This window comes from Hemicordylus capensis, chromosome 9 (genome assembly GCF_027244095.1).
Source record: "Hemicordylus capensis ecotype Gifberg chromosome 9, rHemCap1.1.pri, whole genome shotgun sequence".
Lineage (NCBI taxonomy): Eukaryota > Metazoa > Chordata > Lepidosauria > Squamata > Cordylidae > Hemicordylus > Hemicordylus capensis.
Window position 1 is genome coordinate 10,941,232 of NC_069665.1, and position 22,269 is coordinate 10,963,500.

A 22,269-nucleotide genomic window follows, 5' to 3' on the forward strand; every position below is an offset into this window, starting at 1 on the left:
ACACATGCACACTGGACACCTGTGTGACCCCGGCATTATGAGTGCACACATTGAGGGACTGCAGTTGATCACCTTCTCAGGGCCCTTCACAGCTCCGTGGCCTTCAGCCTGGGGCTGAGAGAAGCCAATGACAGGTAGAGCTCATCTCCTGCAGAGTCATGAAACAAGCCTGCAACATTTTTCTCCACAGCTCAGTGTCCTGATGGAAGCCAGGATGTAGCTCTGGCAAAAGCTGACCTTGATGTTCTAAAAGAAAAAGGGAGGGAGGGAGGGAGGGAGAACTGGAATCCAAAGAAAGCATCCATCTCTGAGGAGGAACGCAGAGAGCCGGAACCTGGATTGCAAATGCTATTTGGACACCATGACTGGCAGGGAAAGTAATGCATTCCTAACACAGGCTGGACTGTTTTTCTGGCTGTAGGCGGTGTAGGCTTGATTGAGCACAGCCAAGCATGACTTCTGGAAATGGAAAAGAGTGGCAGCTGTTAGAAGAGGAAGGAACTCATAGACGTGATGAGCAGGACCAGGAGGAACGTGAGCTGATGACTTTAAAAACCTCACACCTTATATTTCAAAGATTTCCTGATTTCCTCCTCCTCCTCCTCCTCCTCCTCCTCCTCCTCCTCTGTGGGCCAGAACGTATGTCAACAGCTTTCAGATGCAGTCCGCTCCATGCACAGACAGCTGAGTAACTCACTCGGTCCGACAACCCGGAGACAGTTTATTAAAGAAGACAACAACTCATCTCTGCAGCACCCAACTTCCCTGCTCCCACTGATGCAATGAAATCAGACACTTGTGCTGGGACAATTAACCCTCATCCAGATTTGGGGGTGGATTTCCACCCGCAGGTGTGTAAAGTTGCGTAAACAAGCAAACCACTGCGTTCCCAACTGTGTTCTTGTTGTTGAGCTCTTAACTGGACTCTGGCACAGGATCGGCCCATTCACACACAATGCAAAGCTGGAGTTTATGCAAACCTGAATGCAGGAAACTCTAGTTCCACATGGAGAGCGACCCAAGGTTTTCTTTTCTAAACTCCAATTTGAAACCTTGGGTTGTGGTGAGTTTCACTGCTCCAACCAGAGGTTTGCGGCAGCCTGCGTTACATGCAAATGCAGAACTACAGGCTCGGCTGTCTGGAATCGGGGTTGCGGGAGGAAGTTCTTCTCTCCTCCCTCTCTCCACCTGTGATTGGCTGTGTGGGCTGTCCTTCATGCAAGAAGGAAGCCTGCACAGCCAGTTCCCCCTCCTCGTTGCCGTCTCCCTGACTACAGAGAGCCTTCTCTCTGTTACGTCCGAATTTGGAAAGGAGAGTGGGGGGTGGGGTGGAACCGTGGGTCCATTGGACCTGCGTTCTGCATTACGTGCAAATGAAGGCAATATAGCTCACCAATTATTCTATTTATGTTATTAATGAAAACATGACACAGGGTAGAAAACTACTCCAAAATGAATTGGCTTTCTTTGGTGGCGTGGTTTCTATCCCGTTCCCATTATATGCCAATTGGGAGAAAAAACACCCCAGAAATGAATGAAATCCCCATGGAGGAGAGGTTTCTACCCCATTCCCATTATAATTCAATTGGGAGAACAACCACCTCAGAAATTTCAATGATGGGGTGGTATCTATCCCATGCTTTCCTGGTCAATGACCGAATAAACTTATCACTCTCTCTGTCCCATGCCTATTTTAAGCTCTTTGGAATGAGGGAGAACACTCTGTTTCTCTTTGGAAACTTCAATTTTGTTTCCCTTGATGATTATAGTATCTCAAATCCAGTCTAAGGCATTGCATAGTTCTGTGCTCCCGACTTAGGGTAGATGAAACCAGCCCTTCCCACAATGTTGGAACTTGTGTTTGGAACAAGTAAAGCATTCAGAAGCATCTGACTTTGCAGAAGCAGTGATTTTAGCCAGCAGAACAAAGCCAAAAGGATCACAACAGCTATCACCACAACATGGCAGCTTCAGTAAGCCTGGCATCTGTGAGGCAGTGAAACCATTTTCAAACTGAAGGTTCACATTACAGTTTGGGGAGAGAAACTGTAGGTTCATTTCCTGGCCAAACTGCAGTTGCCCGCATTCGGACATACAGTTAACAAAACTGGAGGTGAAGGGACCTCTGGTTTCGTGTTACATGCGAATGTGGCCAGTGTTTCTCCAACTTCTGCTCCACTTCATCGGCTGCCTCTTGTGATCCTGGGGAAACATTAATGTGATCATTCACATCAGTTTTTCTTTTCAACACAGCATGATCAAAGAGGCAGGGAGGAGGTCTCCCTGCACCGTGTAGTTGGTTCCTTAAGCATGCCTAACTTGGGCTGGATCAAAACCCTAGAAATACTAATCAAAGAGATATCAAAGCCCTTACATGGGAAATAGGAAGTTACCATATACTGAGTCAGACCATTCGTCCAGCTAGCTTAGTATTGTCTACACAGACTGGCAGCGGCTTCTCCACGGTTGCAGACAGGAGTCTCTCTCAGCCCTATCTTGGAGATGCCAGGTAACTTGGAACCTTTGGCATAAAAGTAGTGGGTATTTCACAGTGCTCACACATGCAGTCTCCCATTCAAATGCAAACCAGGGTGGACCCTGCTTAACAAAGGGGACAATTTGTACTTGCTACCACAAGACCAGCTCTCCTCCCATCATCAGCTCTCAGCATCTTCAGCCACAGCCTCTGGGGACCAAGTCTGAGAATCCCTGCCTGAAGGATACATACTGATGCAATTAAAAATCATTGCAACTGATGACTTCTATTATACTGTTGCATCTCTGGTGGCCTATGCACGCGCACGCACACACACACACACTACATCACTTGATGTTGCAACAATCAGGCAATGAACATGAACCAATCCTAAACATACAGAGCATGTAGGATATAGAAGAGGCACACTTATCATCTCTGTGGCCTTCCCTTCAAAAAAGCACATCTATCATAAAGATAGATAAAGCAGACATGTCCACAAATTGAATCAATTGCTAGAATGCTGCAAGCATTATCATCCCACTTCTGAATAGTCTATATCCCTCAGTGTATTGGGAGAGGCCTTTCATCAAGATGAGATTGATGTGGGCAAAAGATGAAAGGCACCGTGCTATCCTGAGGCTGTCTCTATCTTCTGTTATGAATTGATTAACATGATCTTTGAAGGAAGGGGGAAATGGTTTTTGTGCGTCTCTCTCCTGGCACATGTCCTAATTAGATGTGTCTCCCCCACAACCCCCTAGATCTGACTTCAGCCTTTTTAAAACAAGTCCCCTGCTGTAGTGCATCATTGCTGGCAAACGGGTGCCTTTGGTGGAGGAATGAGCCCGGTCCCAGAGGTGTGCGGAGACGAGGAACATCAGAAACATGTCCGGCTCAAGTTTTAGAAATCCATACGAGTTTCTGCATAGAGTGGGTAGTCCAGGTCTGGTCTTGTGGTAGCAAGCATGATGTGTCCCCTTCGCTAAGCATGGTCCACCCTGGTTGCATATGAATGGGAGACTAGAAGTGTGAGCACTGCAAGAGATTCCCCTCAGGGGATGAAGCTGCTCTGGGAAGAGCAGAAGGTTTCAGGTTCCCTCCCTGGCAGCATCTCCAAGATAGGGCTGGGAGAGATTCCTGCCTGCAACCTTGGAGAAGCCGCTGCCAGTCTGTGAAGACAATACTGAACTAGATAGACCAATGGTCTGACTCAGTATATGGCAGCTTCCTATGTTTCCTATGTTCCTATGCAGGGGCCTATATAAAGGGTATAGGCCAGTGATGAAGGAGGTGAAGAAGGCACGTCATAGGCCGCCAGAGAGAGGCTGTGGCAGAAAGCAACACATCAAGGATTGATTGTATGTGTTTGATTGCATGTGTTTCAGAGACAGATAAAGAATTCTAAAGATTCCAACTTGCACCCATAGGATTGAAGTTTCCCCACCATTACTATGTCTTGTGGCAATGTGTCCCATAAACCAAATATGTGCTGCATGATGTAGAATCCCGAGGAAAGAGTTGTGGTATGCAAGGACAAGACAGTGGAGTTGAATCAGGAATATTAAAGATGTAATGAGATAGATATTATTTACAGGGAGGCAACTGCAGACCGCTTTTAGGTGCTCTTGCTGCTGGCTGTTTGTTAGCCCTGCCACTATTCCAGGACTGGAATAAAAGTAACGAAAGCACCATTCAAAACCTGGTCTGAATCAAGGAATGGATCAACAAAAAACACCACACCACGAAGGAATACTTTCTTTTGTTTGTAAATTTCATTGGTTGATGTTGAATTCTATTATTATGGGAGAGGGTTAAAATGCCGATCAATTTTTGCTGCATCATGTCTACTTTTATAAAAATCTATCAGGTCCTGCATTTTAGAATATGCCTCAGCTAGTTATGTTTTCCAGGGAAAGTCTTCCAAATTGTTTCATATTCTGCAAACATGCCTGAACCTGCTTCCACTCACATCTTTCACAAATCAAAATGTATGATGTATGTACAAGTCCGGACCTGAACTGCACTCAGGGAGACTGTTGATGGGAGGGGAGAGTGACTGCTGGAGCATCCTTTTTGGATGGACAGTCACAGCAGCCAATCACAGCCGGAGCAAGGGAGGAAGTTCCTCCCTCAACTCTGGTGTTACCTCCGCTGCAGTATTTGGATGTAACACTGTGGTTTCACAAACCTCAGGTAGGAGTGCCAAACCTCACTTCAACCCAAGGGTTCCTATTGGAGTTCGGAGAGGGAAACCTTTGGCCCATTTTTGTCTGAAACTCTTGTACGCTGGGTTTGGACACATAGGTTTGAGGACCTCTGCTGTGTTCCCTCTAACAGGGATCCCCAGATGTTATTCACTACAACTCCCAGCATCCCCAGCTGCAATGGCCTTTGGCTGGGGAATATGGGATAGTCAACAACATCTGAGAATCTTGATTAGAGGGAACACTGGACCTCTGGCTGCTCTGCCGGCGGTTCCCCATTTGAACTGGGAACTTTGTCATTCACAGTTCAGTCTCTTTGCCATGAGACTTTGCCGGCTCAGAATGGGGCTGTCCATGATCACGGTTTATTGTCAAATCACATTGCTTCCCTTGAGTTTCACTCAAAGGCTAAAATATTCAGAAGTATCCTCCATGATCTGTTTCTTACTCTATCCTTTTTTCACTCCACACACTCCTGCCTTATACAGCATCAGACCATTGGTCTACTTGGCCCAGGGTTTTCTATTCTGAATGGCAGGAGTTTTCCCAGCTCTCAGGCAAAGATCTTTCTCAGCCCTGCTACTGGAGTTTGTCTCTCTGAGTACTCAACCTGGGACTGCCTTTATGCAAAGCATGTACTCTATACCAGGGATGCTCCATGTTGGGTCCCCAGATGTTATTGGACTTCAACTCCTATAACCCCCAACCAAAGGCCAATGGGGCTAGGGATTATGGGAGTTGAAGTCCAATAACATCTGAGGACCCAACGTTGAGAATCCCTGCTCTATACCACTGGCTATAGCCCTTCACAATGGGGCTTCATTGTGAATGGAGCCAATTCTCTGACTGGCAGTGGTCCTCCAAGGCTTATGTCATGCATGGGTTTAGATGATAATCTAGTCCCATTGGAAACCCGCTTTAATTATGGGCTTTAATGGGTTTAGATGATAATCATCGTATTCATATTCATCTTTATTTTGACAATAAAGGTCCGAAAATAGCAATCTTCCACTACCCCCCCCCCTGATTTCGGCCCTTTTGTGGGGTGTTGCTGGAACATGGGGGATCTGTGGAGCATGGCAGGGCACTTTCCCACTATTTTTAGGGCTGTTTTTAGCTATTTTTGAAGTATCCAGGAAACTAACCCCCGCTATGGGGACATATTTCCACAATGCCTTGGTTATTCATGGTTTCAGTATCCACATCACTGGCTGAGAACAGAACCCCTGTGAATACCAAGATCCTCCTGTATTGGAAGTTCTTCAGTGGGAGATTTTGGGGACCAGAATCCAGGGCCTTCTCCATGCAAAGTATGTGTACTGAGCCCTCCTTTCATCAGGAACAATGCACTGGATTAAGCACCACCAGCCAAAAGTTAATGCTATGCTTAATATTTTATTTATATTTTTATGTAAACATCATTTGCTTGGTAGGCACAATATAACAAAAGCTCTAAAGCAACAAATAACAATTTAAACAAATGTTTCCATTCACTTCATTGAGGTTGACATTAAAGAGAGGCCTTCACAGTCCGGTAATGCAAAATGAGAAATAATTTGCTTTTGCTGGGAATAAAACCCCCCACAATTAATTAGATAGAAATTGAAAGTGGTCCAACAGCAGCATTAGAGTTTGGACTTCAAGAATGAGTCAGGTTTTCCTCCTCCTAGTAAGAACACTGATTAAACACTAACATTTTCTGCACAATTTCTCCCACTAATCTGAAGAGAGAGGATTCCACCTTTTTTCTTTAGGGACATTGGGTCATATTTTATCTCATGTTTTGGTTAGGTGAAATCAGCAAAGTACTTAGGCATATGCTTAAGAGTAGTCCCCTTGAAATCAATGGTAAAACCCATTTGTTAAATCTGTGATTAAGAACTGATCCAAATGTTAAAAAACATGTGGCACGGTCCATGCATGGCTGTACCACTTTAGGATGCAGGTAAGCAATCATCTGTGGGAATGTTCTCCCATATCAGACACTCCCTTGCACTTGGAAAGTAGCACATGGATAGAAGGCTAGCTTAGAACCTCTCCTGGTTTTCCAAAAGAAAGGAGATTTTTATTCCGGTGAGCATTCAAACATGCAATTTTCCCCACATGTGTTCTGAAGTGGCCACATTCCAAGAACACTGTTGTGTCTTCTTCTGAATGTTTGGTTTGTAGTGTTGGGGGAGGGATTAGATGGAGTCTTTTATTGCATCTGATTCACACAAACACCACACAGTTTGAGCTCATGTGGGTCACCTGGCCACCTCCACGACAGAAGGGGATCATACTGGGGCCAGAATTTTCCTTCGCAGTCAAGGAGGTCATTCATACAATCAAAAACTATATTCTACCAAGGTTTGGGAGTTGTGTGTGCTCCCAATTTTCGGTTGTGTGGAAGTAGGCGCAAAACCTGCCTAGAAGCGATTGTGCGGAAGCAAGGTAAGAGGAGGTTTTCCTCCTGCCTTGCTTTCACACAACCGAATACTGGGAGCACACACAGCTCCCAAAGGTGAGAAGAACACATTTTTTGATTGTGTAAATGGCCTCAATGTGTAATGTCGGTGCTTTGAAATCCTGCCTTCAGTGAAGCTGATATAAATCAAGAGGAGGTCAATGGAGTCAGGATTTCAGCGTCAACCTAGGCATAGTCACTTTGCATTAATGACACATTAGAGAGTTCTGATTCCACGTGACAGGAGAGTGTGTTGCAGTGCCAGGGGAGCTGAACTCTGGGCAAGCAGCAAAGCATTATTCCAGTGTTGGGAGCCCCCCTGGAGTGATTCTCATGATCAGATCTCTAAGAAAACAGATGAGTTATACACAGCTTTGCTCCCTGATGAGACCATGAACTGCAACGCTTCCGAATGGAGAATGAGATCATGCTATCAGTGTGTCTCATTTACAACACACATTTGTATGTGCCTCTGGTTGTAGGATTTGCTCTGGGAAGCAGCCACTATTGGGAAAGTCCTATGATGCATCTGGCACATTTCCTGCCAGAGATGAGAAGAAGAGCAAACTCAGCAAGCAGCGTTCATAGAATGCTAGACCCTCATCAACAAGAGGGGATCTCAGGGAATGTTGTGTCTAGTAAGTGAAATTCTAACCCTATGGAGGCAATGCTAGAGGCAGAAAACAAGCCTGATCTGAGGCTGATTGGGCTTTGGTTTTTGTTGACTGCTCACAGTACACCTAGGAAGATGTTTTCTTTTAATCATCATTCTTTACTGCTGGAAATCCTCTGAGGAAAGCTACACAAAAGGACACATCTTGAACTCTGATTATTCTAGCTATCACTGTGTGTGTGTTTTGGTTACATACACCATAACTGGGAAGGCATAGTTCAAAAGGAAATATGTTGCACGAGGAAAGGGGGGTGGAATTAGTAAGTCATTCTTTCCAACAAGAGAAGCAAGGCCCAATGTAAATGAATCCACATATGGGCTGAAATGTAGCTTGAGAGATTAGAGCTGTACACATGATCGACATGAGGGTGAGGAAACCTCCAGCCTAATTCAGAAACTGGACACACTCCTGATTTTTAATTGTGTGTTAGATAAAAAGAGGGTTGGAGGTGAGGAGCTTGATGACAAGCCCCAGCTGGGTAGGATGATGATTGTGCCTACGTCATTCAGAAGCTGGGGACAGAATCTGGGCAAGGTGCACTCTTCCTACCCAACTGGGACTTGATGGACAACCAGGTAAGGATGTGCAAATGAATTTGAATTTGAATATATTTGACTCAGTTCTGGGTGATCTGAGTTATTTGAATTAGAATCGAATCACCCTGTACAATGGCAATTCGATTTGAATTCAAATAGAATTTTTGAAATGAGATTGGAATTCAATTTGAGGGCTGTTTAAAAACCATCCAAGCCTCCTGACTGGTTAAAAAGGTGCCCAAACAGGGTCTCATCAATTTGAATCCAATTCAAATCTGAATTGAATTTTTGGACCAGATTAGAATTTGATGCAAATTCGAAATGAATTTTTGGAATTCAGTTTGAAATGAATTGAAAAATTCATTTTGTACACATCTCTACAACCAGGCTCCCCATCTGTGCCCTTGTTTTTACACATGATCAAAAATCAGGAGGCTTCTCCTACCCTAACACTGATCCTGTGAACTGCCCTAGCATGTAGCATGGTGGTGAGCTCAACAGTCACATGATTACATCACTGCATGGCCAGTTCTGGGTCACATGACAGTATGCCACTGTGAATGTTTCCTGCTGCAAGTTGAGCAGCAGCAGCCGGCTCTGTAAGAATGATGGGTTTTTGTTTCAAAAAACCATGGTCCGAAGACCTCTCTAGGTATGTGGCATTCTGCCTGAATCTTGTAGAGAGAGATAAAACTTGCAAGCCTGCCAAAAAAGCTGCTTCCAAATAATTTTAGTTGCAAGAAGGAAGGCACATGATGTGGTGCTGACTAGCATTAGCTAGAAGTACCTTTTGATGCAGGAGAATTTGCAGAAACATCACGAACAATTTAACTGTAGGCATGAATAAGACCTCCTTTGGCATCTGCTTGAGGGACACCTCTCTTAAGGAGGCCATTTTTGGTGCTGCCTTCCCTTCTTTTCCAACTTTTCTGCAAAAAGCCATAGGCCATGGAAACAGCAGAGTAAACCGTTGCACAATGGTCAGAAGAGGCCATGATGACCTCTGGCTTCAATGACTTTAAAAGGGATTGGACAAATTCAAGAGAGGTCTATTAAAGGCTATAAGTCATGATAGGTCGATGGACCCTCCATGTCTAGCTGTAGTATCACAGTTGCCACAGAGGGCAAACAGCACAGTAAGATGGTCACCTTCACAGCCTACTCATGGGACTTTCCAGAAACATGGGGGGGGGGCACTTGGAGGGACCTTCGCCCCAGTCCAATATGACTTCTCTTATGTCCTTAAGTTTATTGTAATGCATGTTTCTTTAGTCCACGTTCACTCAATTCATAGTGAGTAAATCACAGACTGACTTGATGTGGGGAAGGGGCTCACAACTTCTTCCATCTTATGTTTCATGTTGGCTAGACCTTACACTTTTCGTGGACTCCCTACACTTACAATGTGAAATGAAAATCTGCTGGATTAAACAGGAGATTGACCTGATCACTTCTGATTAAATGAGCAACAGCCAAGTTGACTCCCCCCACCCCGCACTGAATTTTAGGAGATTGGATTCATCTTGTGAATGCTCCAGCACCTTTTGTGTCAATGGTGCTGCCAAAAAGAGAAAACAATCCTAAAAGTTGATTGTGAGGCTGTTCTCACGAGCAGCCAAGACTGGGCTAGGGCAGCTAAGCCTGGGCTTGGCTGCCCATGAGAACCCGCAGGAGCTGACCAGCTCCCAGTGGTGCTCCAACCTGCCTAGGGAGCCCGCCTCTTAAACGGGGTTAAGGGAGTGATCGCCCCCATAACTGTTTACTTGACCGTGTGTCAGCACCAGCTGCTTTCAGTCAGTGCTGACAAAGTGACGGGCTCCTGCCCGTTGCTGGGGGAATCCCAACATTGCATCGCACACCTGTGTGGTGCATTGTGGGTTTTCTGGGGGCCAGGACAACGTGTCCCAGCTCCCGCACTCTGTGTTCTCTGGAGCAACAAGCAGCAGACCATCTGGGTGTGCGATTCAGACAGTCCTCGGAGATTGTCTGCAGGGAAGGCAGGCTTCTGCAGCCTTCCCCACCACCCGTGAGCCACCCCACCTACCTGGTTGTGAGAATGACCTCTGTGTTAGTATGAGATGGGCCTGGTTGGCTACTGTGAGAAACAGGATGCTGGACCTTTGGTCTAATCTAGCAGAACATAGTTGCTCATGTTCTAAGCAATTAAGTCAGTAGATATGAGAGATTCTTTGCTTGCTGTACAGTTCCAAGGGGATTCCAACTGAGTTACCACCCAACCCAACCCAACCCAACCCAACCCAACCCAACCCAACCCAACCCAACCTAAAGTGAAATCTGAGGGAAATTTAAAGTTCCTTCATTGGAGGAATTCTGGGAGAAGCAAATGGAATTTCAACAAATCTAGGCAATGTTTGTCAGACGGGTTTCCACACATTTCTAACTTGGAAGTAAATTTAGAAGTTCTCCCTCAGAAGAAATATCTGAGGAACTTTGAGGGAAGCAAATGGAGTTTTGATAAGATTGGTTAAATTTCATGCGCATTTTTTTCACATCCCTCCAATGTTCAATTTAAATTAATATGCCTCACAATTCATTGATGTAGTTGGGCACATCCTAAATTGTAGACTGTGGCCACATTTTAAGTAACATGGCTGATAGCACAGTAACTAGAAAAAGAGACAAAGTTGAACATGGGAGCATACTTCTCAATTAAAACTGAATGGCTGCTTCTTTTAGAGACCTCAGCCGCAGTCCAAATGGCTGTGAAATTCCTTCTGAATTCAGTTTGACTGCATACTGAGTGCAAACTGCAGACTTAATATGGCACTTCTACTTCACATGAGGAATGGGATATGGAGAGAGGATGGAATTATGCTAAATTGTGCACATAGATCTGATTATTTGTTCTAACCCTTTACAACAGATGCTGCTCCTTTTTCCTTTTTGGCATTTTCTTTCACCCTAAACTAATTTGTTCATAGCTGTAGCTCAGTTGATTTAGAGTCACACTAACCTCTAGTAGGCCCTAGATAATGATTTATCACCAGTCTAAATGTTATGACTACACAGAAGACAGTTATATATGCAATGCAATACAGGAAAATTAGAAAAATAATAGCATGAGACTATTTAAAATGGCATACCATGTTAGTCCAAACTCATCCATTCTGGTTAGGAAAATATTAGTAAACGGTTTTCCTTTACTGCTCTTGCAAAACCAGTGTTAGCAGCTTAACCAGATATTTAGGAAAGGCATTTCCCTTAAATAAAAAGCCACAAGATGCTAGAATTGCAGAGTGTGCTGTGACTTGGAAGGTCAGGGCACTTGAATTTAAAGGCCTTTCCTATAATTTCCAACACAGTTCTAACTTAGATCAGTGCAGTGCATTGAGTTTTGTACTGAGAAGAGTTATTTGGTGCTTAGGCAGGTGCCTGAAGATACAGACAAATACTTTCAACCAACTAATATTTTTCCCATTGTATTAAACGGAGATTGTTACCATTGACCAGCCTTTAAACATAACATGAAGAATGCACTTTGTGTAGGAGCTATCAGTAAATTCTGTGTTTCTTTGTGGTAAAAGAGATTTTAGGACTTGAAAAAGCTAACCTGGAGATTGTTCTACATAAGGCAATACAACGTTGACGGACCAACAGTACACACATTCATTGGCACCATCACGGAATCAATTTTCAATTATTCAAAGTTCTAGCCACTATTATGCATACAGCTATACCTATTAATGCTTATCAGTGGCTTCTGATCTATACCAAACAAAATAGCATCTTGAATTTACAAATGAGGTATCTTATTTCCTTTGCAAAACTAAGAGGGAATTGTTTGTTTAGGAAATGGAATACAATTGGCGAATGGAATGGATGGAAAACATCAGCAGCCTTCGTTTGTGGTTCAAAAGAAAAACCCTTCACTCTCTTCCAACAGCTCACGCGGGAGTGACAAGGTGCACAAAAAGGTCTTGTACAAGTGGGTATCCTGATTTATTCCTTTGTTGTAGGAGGCTCCATTTATGCCTCTTTGGGCACACAACCCTGTCCTTGACCCTGGGGCTGGTTCATGCACTCATCCAGCCAAAGATTGTCATTTTGTGGAAGTCGCAGTGAGTGCATGTGCTCCTTTCCACTGTGTGCATAAGGCATTGGTTGAGCAGGACATTCCCTGAGTAGGCCTCTATGTGCCAGTTCTTGCACTCTTCCCCCTCAATGTGAGAATCAAGCCTAGGTGTGCCTAGGGTTCCAGCTCAAACAGTCCCTAATACACAAAGCACAAAGGAGAACACACATCATTCTGCTTCCTTTTCTGCAGAATGATGATCCTTGGCAGGCGAGAGGTGCCCACTGGAATAAACGGAGATCCAAGGACTTCACTGAATGACCCCCGCCCCCCGGTGGCTTTTTATCCTTAAATTCTCTGTGTTAGTCAATGGAGTGTCAGGAGAAACAGAGACACCGTCTAAACTACCCTGAACATTTGCCTTTGAAACCACCTGGCATGAGGCTTACGTTTCAAATCTTAATAAGGCTTTTGACAAGAACTCAGCAAGACTCTCAACAGGCCAACTGGCAGCCCCTTGGTAGCATGTCATAATACTGTATCAGGTGGGGATGGCACTTGAGTTCAAAACATCAATGATCAACAGCTTATAGCTCAGCTGACTGCAGACAAAAAAAAAATACAACACACACTGTACTAGAGCATTTGTTCACTGGTGCACAAAATGGATTTTCCCAGTCGTCTTCCCTTCTTCTGCTCTTTCAATTATTCTGGCTTTCATTCCTTCCACTCACAGCTATTGCTGGATGAACGGTATACGCTCTTTATTCTCATTGTCCCCCTCATGGTCTTCCTCTTCTTCTCCAGCTTCGCTGGTTTCTGTACTGTCATTGGCCATCTGTGTTTCAAACAGAGCAAAAGACTCAGTAACTCAGTAACTGAGGACATTGCATGGTTCATTATTTACACTGATTGTATTTTTTATCCTCCGTGGGGTGCAGAGCAGTATATATGGTTTCTCCTCCTTGATCCTCACGACAGTCCTGTGAGGTGTGCTGGGCTGAGAGAGAGACAGAGTGAGAGACTGGTCCAGAATTGTGCAGTGAGTTCATGACTAAGCTGGGATTTAAATCCAGGTACATAGGAATGTGCCACCTTAAGTGGCGCAGCAGGGAAATGCTTGACCAACAAGCAGAAGGTTGCCGGTTCGAATCCCCGCGGGTATGTTTCCCAGACTATGGGAAACATCTATATCGGGCAGCAGTGATATAGGAAGATGCTGAAAGGCATCACCTCATACTGCGCAGGAGGAGGCAACAGTAAATCCCTCCTGTATTCTACCAAAGAAAACCACAGGGCTCTGTGGGAGTCAGGAGTCAAAATCAATTTGATGGCACTCTTTACCTTTACCTTACATAGGAATGTAGCAGGCCACCTAATGGCGCAGTGGGGAAATGGCTTGACTACCAAGTCAGAGGTTGCTGGTTTGAATCCCCACTGGTATAACACCTATATTGGGCAGCAATGACATAGGAAAGTGCTGAAAGGCATCATCTCATACTGCACGGGAGGAGGCAATGGTGAACCCCTCCTGTATTCTACCAAAGATAACCACAGAGTTCTGGGGTCGCCAGGAGTCGACACCGACTCGATGGCACACTTTAGGAATTCCTACACATAGGAATGTAGGAAGCAACATTATACTAGTCAGACCATTGGTCAATCTAGCTCAGTATTGTTTACATCAGGCTGCCAGTTAATGTAGAGTAGGCCTGCTCAACTTATGCCCCCCAGCTGTTTTTAGGCTACAACTCCCATAATCCCCAGCCACAGTGGCTAGTAGCCAGGAATTATGGGAACTGTAGGCCAATATCTGCCGGGGGGCTGAAGTTGAGCAGCCCTACTCTACATTAACTGGCAGCAACTCTCCAAAGTTTCTGACTTGAGGCTTTTCCAGCCTTACCTGCAGAGGCTGGGAATTGAACCTGTGACCTTCTGCATTTTCCTTCACTGAGCTACAGTCGTTCCTCCTCATGCCTTGTTTGTAAATTATATAGGAGCATAGGAAGTGTCAGACTATTGGTCCATCTAGCTCATTATTGTCTACAGCACACCAGGGTTTCTTAACCTTGGGCCCCCAGATGGGCCATGTCTGGGGATTCTGGGAGTTGTAGTCCAACAACATCTGGGAGCCAAAGGTGAAGAAACTCTGGTCTATACCAGGGATTCTCAACATTGTGTCTCCAGTTGTTATTGGACTTCAAATCCCATAATCCCCAGTCCCAGTGGCCTTTGGTTGGGGATTATGGGAGTTGAAGTCCAATATCATCTGAGGACCCAACGTTGAGAATCCCTGGTCTATACTGACTGGCAATGGCTCTCCAAAGTTTCAGACAGGAGTCTTTCCCAGCCTTAGACAAAGATGCTAGGGATTGATACCAGGAACTTCTGCATGCAGAGGAGATGTTCTACTACCAAGCTATGGTCCTATCCTGGTCCAAGTCCAATGCTACCTAAATTGGAAACTGAGCTATGGTTTCCCTGGTCCTAGTCCAACACTACACCATGCTGGTCCTTACAATGTTGTATCATATGAGCATATGAAACTGCTGTAAAATGGGTCAGACCATTGGTTTAGCTAAGCCTAACACTGTCCACTCTGACTGGCATCAGCTCTCAAGTACAGGTCCTTCCCAGCCTGGCTATCTAAGACTCTTTACTAAAGACTAAACCTGGGACCTTCGGCACACAAAGCATATACTCCACCACTGAGCTATGGCTCCTCCCCATCAACTAACCTTCCTTAGTCAATCAGTCATATGCATTTTAATGAATTAAATCTGCATAAATGTGCATGTGACGAAAACCGTTGGTTCAAATCAGAAATATATTTATATTATGCATGCATATGCACCTGCAAATGCCATCTTACCCCCTTCTGTGGAAGAGCGAAGGAGGATAACCTCTTTGAAGATGGTGGCTGACATCCAGAGCAAACTACTGGTGGTATGCCAGAAAGGCTTTCTGGAGAGCTTCCCCATATGAGCAAACAGGGGGAAGTGACATTTCAACAGTATGTACTGCTTCCAGAAGGGCCCTGTGTTATCTGGAGATCTGTTCCTGAAGCAACCCTGAGACGGTGCAGGGCATTTCTGGAGGCAGCACATCCACATTTTCTCCCCCTTGCTACTCAATGCTAGGGAAACTCTCTGTAGTGTGGGCACATGGTCCTGGTAGTCTGGATATCAGCCAGTATCTGACATCTACAGTTTGCAGAAGTGCAATCTTGTTCTCCCCCATGCATGTTCAATGTAACATGAGAAGAGGCCTAGGGTCCTTGGTTCCAAAGGTTAAGACCTTTCAAAATGTTCTGCTGCTTTCAACTCACCAATGGAGTTGGTGTCTTCTCCACATCCAGAATTAATTTTCCTATATTGCCTCTGTCATGGATTCTCTGCATTGCTTCCTTCACCTATAAGGTAACAAATGCACACATGACATTATCTTGGAAAAGCAAAAATGACAATTAGCCTTTCAATACAGGTATATGTTGCATGCCCGAGATGAAAGAAAGTGCTGAAATACCAGCAGTTACCAGTAGGTGGAGGAGGATATGGAACATGTGAATGATTACATGTGCCCTTTTCAGAAGACAAACTGGGCATATGAATGCACACAAGTGGAGTGGGGAGTTGGATTATGATGCCAGGTTGTGCCCCCACCCCCAGCCTATATGTTATGGCTGTGCAGCTGGATAGTTCTGACAGTATTATCAGATCTGATAGTAGAGATGTTAAATGAATTAAATTCATTAAATGAATTTTTAAAAATTAATTTCAAATTCAAATTGAATTCCAAAAATTCATTTTTAATTCAAATCAAATTTGATTCTGGCCTGAAAATTTGAATTGAATTGAATTTGAATCAATTTGAGCCTGTTTTGGTACCTTTTTGTAACCAATCAGGGGGCCTGAATGATTTTTCAAAAGTACCAAACAGCTCTTGAATCAAATCCGAATTGAATTGCCCTTTTAAGGGGTTATTTGATTCAAATTCAAATAATCCAAAACACCCAGATTCGAGTTGAATCAATTCAAATTTGAATCGATTTGCCCATCCCTACCTGATTTGCACATCCCTGCCACAATTGGAACTGTTGGAATTATCTCACAAATGGCGTTCATGGAGTCCACTGTGTTGGAAATGTTGCAATTAATTCTCTATTGTGTCAGATCTATGTCGGAACTGTCAGCATTGTCATAGTGGGGATTCTTCTACTGCACTTTTTGTAGCTTTCTCTCTCTCTCTCTCTCTCTCTCTCTCTCTCTCTCTCTCTCTCTCTCTCTCTCTCTCTCACACACACACACACACACACACACACACACACACACACACACACACCCCTCCAACAGAAGGACGGATCTCCCTGCAAATGCATACACTTCATCAAGGGGAAAACATCATGTCCTCCCACTGACTGACTTTCATCTCCCCATTTGTCACCAGAAAAGGATTATTTGCAAATCCAGTCAGGTTGTACAAGGCAAGAGAAAGGTATTTTGTAATAAATGGATTTGTAATAACAAACCCTTAGTCTCAGCTGCAAACAAATGATAAATATGACTATTATAACTTGGTTGATATTACTGCCTTTTGTACAGATAGAAGAAACAGTTAGAAAAAAGAAAATGGAAACATCTGCAAAGAAAATGTGGCACAGTTGAAAAAGTATGTCTATCAGCCAAAATAACAATCTATAAAACACATATACCATTTTATAATGCACAAGTAGGTGTAGTCCCATTGTGGACTGGGCAAAGTCATTTTGCATAGATCAGAGTTAGTAGAAAGTCTGATTAAAAATAAATGTAATATAATTTGTCATCAATGTGCTTGCAAACAAGAAATCAAAGAACAGTTTTAGATTTGTAGGATTTCAGCTTTGAACATGATGCATTTTGTTGGAAAATGGTCATATAGGATAAATTTGAATCATAGTACAATTCGAATTGGAGAAAGATCTTCTGCTTCTCATGGGCATGATCTTCTGGAATAATTGATATGATTGAGTATATATCTGAGTGTTGAATATCTGTTGAGAGCAATAACTGTTAAAATATGATTATTATAGTCAGAATTTCTTCTTAAAAATTAAAAAAACGCCTTCCCCCAGAATATTCCAGTACAAAACATAATGCGATTCAGCTAATTTAAGTGGCAGGATTGTGTATGCAAAAGTTGGTATCTCTTGATAGTTGAGAGAAGTATGATTTCCAGAATTTCTTCTTAAAAATACATGCTTTAAAAATGTTCACCAACCATATTCCGATGTTTTAAAAAGTGCATTCAGCTAATTTCAGTGGGAGGATCATGCCCGCCAAATTTGGTACCTGTAGGTCATCAGGAAGAATGGTTTTGTTTTGCACAAATAATGCCACAAACAAACTCTCCAAAATATATCATCGACGGCTCTTCAAGATAATAAGTGTAATGTGGTCAGCCCAATGTCAGCACAGTACATTATGTTTTCTTTTAGTTTGGGTGTCGTTTTGAAGTGTCTGTATGCAGCAGGGAAAAACAAACACACACACGTACAAAGGAAGACAAGTTTGCAGGCAAAGAGACCTTGGTAGATACAGTTTCCAATCGAAGTAGCTCTGTGTAACTGTGTGGACACAGTTTTAAGTTGTTGTACAACTGCCCTGTTACATACCATCGGGGCAGCCATTCGGATTATACAGCAGCCTCAGTGGTCTGTGCAGAATGTTGACCACTGTGTTGGCTAACTCCTAGTAATGTAATGCTATATACTACAGTCTCAAAGGAACATAGGAAGTGGCCATATACTGAATCAGACCATAGTATTGTCTACACAGACTGGCAGCAGCTTCTCCAAGGTTGCAGGCAGGAATCTCTCAGACCTATCTTGGAGATGCCACGGAAGGAACTTGGAACCTTCTGCTCTTCCCAGAGCAGCTTCATCCCCTGAGGGGAATCTCTTACAGTGCTCACATTTCTAGTCTCCCTTTCATATGCAACCAGGGTAGACCCTGCTTAGCTAAGGGGACAAGTCATGCTTGCTACCACAAGACCAGCTCTCCTCTAAAACAACATCTTTACAATGTCAAACAACATATTTCCAATGACCACTCATTACTTCAGTTCCTATCCTACGTTTCATTATAGTAAGAACTTTTGTGAGACTAATGATAAAACCCACAGTATTTTAGAGGAGAGCTGGTATGACCTGTCTCATTCATACAGTTTGGTCTTCAGAGAGTTTCCATATCAGGGAAAGACTCAAAAGCACTCGTGTCCCCTCCTTGCAGGGACAGGACTCTAACTTAGCCAATAAGGAGTAAACATTTCTTTGCAGACCAGCCCCCTGGGTGCTTGCTGTTGTCAATCACAAATGTAACTTGTTTATCAGAGACAGAGGAGCTTGCTTCACTAATCATCCCTTTGTGCAACCGAATATTTTGGAGGGGGGAAGAGATTGGCCTTTTATTGACTTGCCTAACTGGAAGCCTCTTCTCTTCAGCCTGCCCTTTAAAAGCAAAGAGGGGACCCCCCCATGGGTAACGATATACTGTACTAAAAAGTATACTTATTATCATATGGTATATGATGAACAAAATACTGTATATCCCAGCAGCTGCTGTTTGTGAAATGACAGGGTGTTCACTTTCACGTACAGGCATGAGCACTTAGGGCCTTAGTGTTCCTGCACAAGCATCTTTAGTGTGTGTGCGCGCTAGAGATTCATTCATTCATTCATTCATTGGGTTTCTATACCATCTTTCCAAAAATGGCTCAGGGCGGTTTACACAGAGAAATATAATGAAATGAAATGAAATTAGATGGCTCCCTGTCCCCAAAGGGCTCACAGTCTAAAATGAGAGATGCGATGCATCCATCCATCCACTCTGAGATGCAGGCTCCATAGACTGGGGAGGGTTTTGTTTTTGTGGGTTTTTTTTGCCTCTGGTTTTGCTCCAGAGGCAAAAACAGGGAGAGGAATTTACCAGAGACAGGTACCAGAAATTGATCCAACACATTCTCACACTGGGGATCCTTTTAACCCTGTAGGGGGAAAGGACAGGTAGCTGTGTCTGTCTTCCCCCCACTCTGCCCAGTGGGGCTAATAGTGGCCCACATACAGTACAGTATTAGGTGGGCAGTAGCATTAATGCCCACACTGTTGCATGGGCCACAAACAATGTTGACACTGTTACGCAAAAGCAGTCTTGTGGTGGTCTTGTGGGAGCAAGCATGAATTGTCCCCTTTGCTAAGCAGGGTCTGCATTTGAACGGGAGGCTACATGTGAGCACTGTTAAGATATTCCCCTTAGTGGAGAGGGCCATAGCTTAGTGGAAGAGCATCTGCATGCTTGCATGCAGAAGGTCCCAAGTTCATCCCCTGGCATCTCCAGAAAGAGCTGGAAGAGACTCCTGCTTGAAACCCTGGAGAAGCCGCTGCCAGTCTGTGTAGACAACACTAAGCTATATGGGCCATTGGTCCGTCAGACTCGGTAGAAGGCAGTTTCCTCTGTTCGTATGTTGCGCAACTGCCAGAAATTGTGCAAATGCCGTTGCGCGTTGATACACCCATTGGAAATAATGACTGCACTGGTATGCAATGGCATTTGTGAAATTTGCGGGAGTTGTGCAAGAGCACTTTTACACAACTGCGTCAACATTGTTGCCAACCTATGCAACAGTGCCAGTGATAACACTACCGAGCACTGTGCTGTGTATGGGCCAGCATCTTCAGAGAGACAACTTAGATCAGAAAATCAAAATTGTGGGGAACCATGTTCCCCGTAACAGGGATTCCCAGATGTTGTTGACTACAATTCCCAGCATCCACAGCTTCATTGGCCTTTGGTCAGGGATTAATGATTGATTGATTGATTGATTGATTGATTGATTTCTATACCGCCCTTCCAAAAATGGCTCAGGGTGGTCTACACAGAGGAATAATAAATACATAAATAAGATGGATCCGTCCCCAAAGGACTCACAATCTAAAAAGAAACATAAGATAGACACCAGCAACAGTCACTGGAGGTACTATGCTGGGGGTGGAGTTGTAAAGGAAGGTAACTTGACAAATTGCGCTCCATCCCTCCCCCCCCAAGTACTTTGCCACCTCTGTTGTTCAGCTGTGTAAAGACCATTGAAACTCCCATCAGCAATTTCTAATATCTAGTCTGATTTGGAGTTTCTCTAAAGGCAGACAGTAATTAGCATTTAACTGAAGCAATTTACCAGCTTCATATAGATAGGGTAAATGTTGAAAAAGCTTCTACCCAAACAGGAAGCAATAATCCTAATTGTCTCATTTCTCTTTTCGAAAAGTACAGCTCTCTCTGGGCCAGTTTGTATTCCACATTATGATTTGGAGGCATTACCTTCTTCTCAGGGCTGGTTTATATGCTACTTGTAGAAATGGGGAAAGGAGAAGGACTAGCAACAACTTAGGCTGTTTCTTTCCCAGCTTCCTCTGAAAGATGGCAGCTTCCTATGTTCCTATGATAAATCTAATTTGAAATGCAGAGTTGTGCTCTGAATGTGGGTTTCAGTGCTCAGTAGAGCTGTCACAATACATACAAAATGCAAACTAACAAATTAAACTACAAACTTCGCTTCACCAAACCAATAATGGTGGTTCTGTAATGGTGCCTCTAAATCTGTTGGCTCTTGTAAAGATTAATAAGATAATGCTTGTGATGCTCTTCAAATACTTGAAAGCACAACGCAGGTGCAAAGTATTTTTATTATTGATTGAAGAATCCACATAGTATCTCTCATTACTAATTAAGCATAATTGTGGATATACTTCAAATGTTATGCAATATATCCTTAATTAGTAACAGGGGATTTTGTGAGAGATTCAAGGGCAAATTCGCAGAAAAAGCTCAGGTGAGTCAGAATTGTTCTACCGTGCTGCTGCATGAGAATATAATCTGAGAGGAATTCTGAAGGTTTAGAGAAGGATAATGTTACATATAAAATGCTCTAAGAGCATGAAAACAGTGGCTGTGGAAAACAAGCTGGTCACCCTACCAGATGCACAAGCAGTCTCCTTTCCATCGTTACTGAGCTACATTAACATTGATTGGACCATTAACATTGACTGGACCATTAACATTGACTGGACCAGTTCCCACCAATATTGGAGCTGTGAGTCTTAGATTCAGTGACTATCAGTGAGACAGGAAAACTGGTCAGCAGGGCAAGGAGCAGGTTCAAGAACAATATTGTTCTGAGAGCAGGACAGCTATCCAACAAGGGGGAGCTAGAGCCTGGGGCCAGAGATTTATTTTGATGTAACCCACCCTGAGCCATTTTTGGAAGGGGGAGGTCATATCAATCAATCAATCAATCAATCAATCAATCAATCAATGGAGCTAGTCAGAAAGGTGTAGCTGCACCAACATGATCTGGACCAAAATGAAAGGAATCCAGCTGTTTTTTCCTTTTAGTTCCTTAATTTCAGTAAACTAAGCAGGGTCAATTCTGGTCACCTTTAAGTCAAAGGCCTTCCTTTGAATGCAGCGGTATCAGGTTCTGAACCGCAAAGCAGATGCTCTGCCTTCCAACACTTACTTCCACACAGAGACCTCAGCATCACTGATCTATAGTGGGGGAAGGTTACTTAAGCATTGGGCAGTGGATGCACAGTGACCCTCAGGGTTCAAGCAGAGTCTGAAATTGGGGATATATCTCCTAGAACTCTTATGCCAGAGACTAGTTCCCATAAAGATTCCTAGCCTGAGCAGATTCTGGGATCTACTGTGTTGTCCTTCTCCAAAATGAAGCAGCAGGGTCCACACTGGGATGGAAGGGTCTCAATGTCTCATCCCCCCCCCTTCCTCCACCATCTGTCAGTTTCGAGGAGCTGATGGGATGCAACAGCTAAAGACTTGGATCTCCAGTCTATCAATGGCCCAT

General features: G+C 43.8%; 1 protein-coding gene across 2 annotated transcripts in view; it reads right to left on the reverse strand.

Annotated features, from left to right (window-relative positions):
* Positions 1-11,763: 11,763 nt before the first annotated feature.
* The window catches only part of VAT1L (vesicle amine transport 1 like), a 92,757-nt gene continuing 82,251 nt past the window's right edge, over positions 11,764-22,269 (reverse strand). For both annotated transcript variants that reach the window (XM_053271262.1, XM_053271261.1), the window contains exons 8-9: positions 15,701-15,784; positions 11,764-13,210 (exon numbers count right to left, since the gene is read on the reverse strand). In XM_053271262.1, the coding sequence (XP_053127237.1) occupies positions 13,109-13,210; positions 15,701-15,784 (186 nt within the window). In that variant the 3' untranslated portion in view covers positions 11,764-13,108. The remainder of the gene's footprint in view (positions 13,211-15,700; positions 15,785-22,269) is intronic.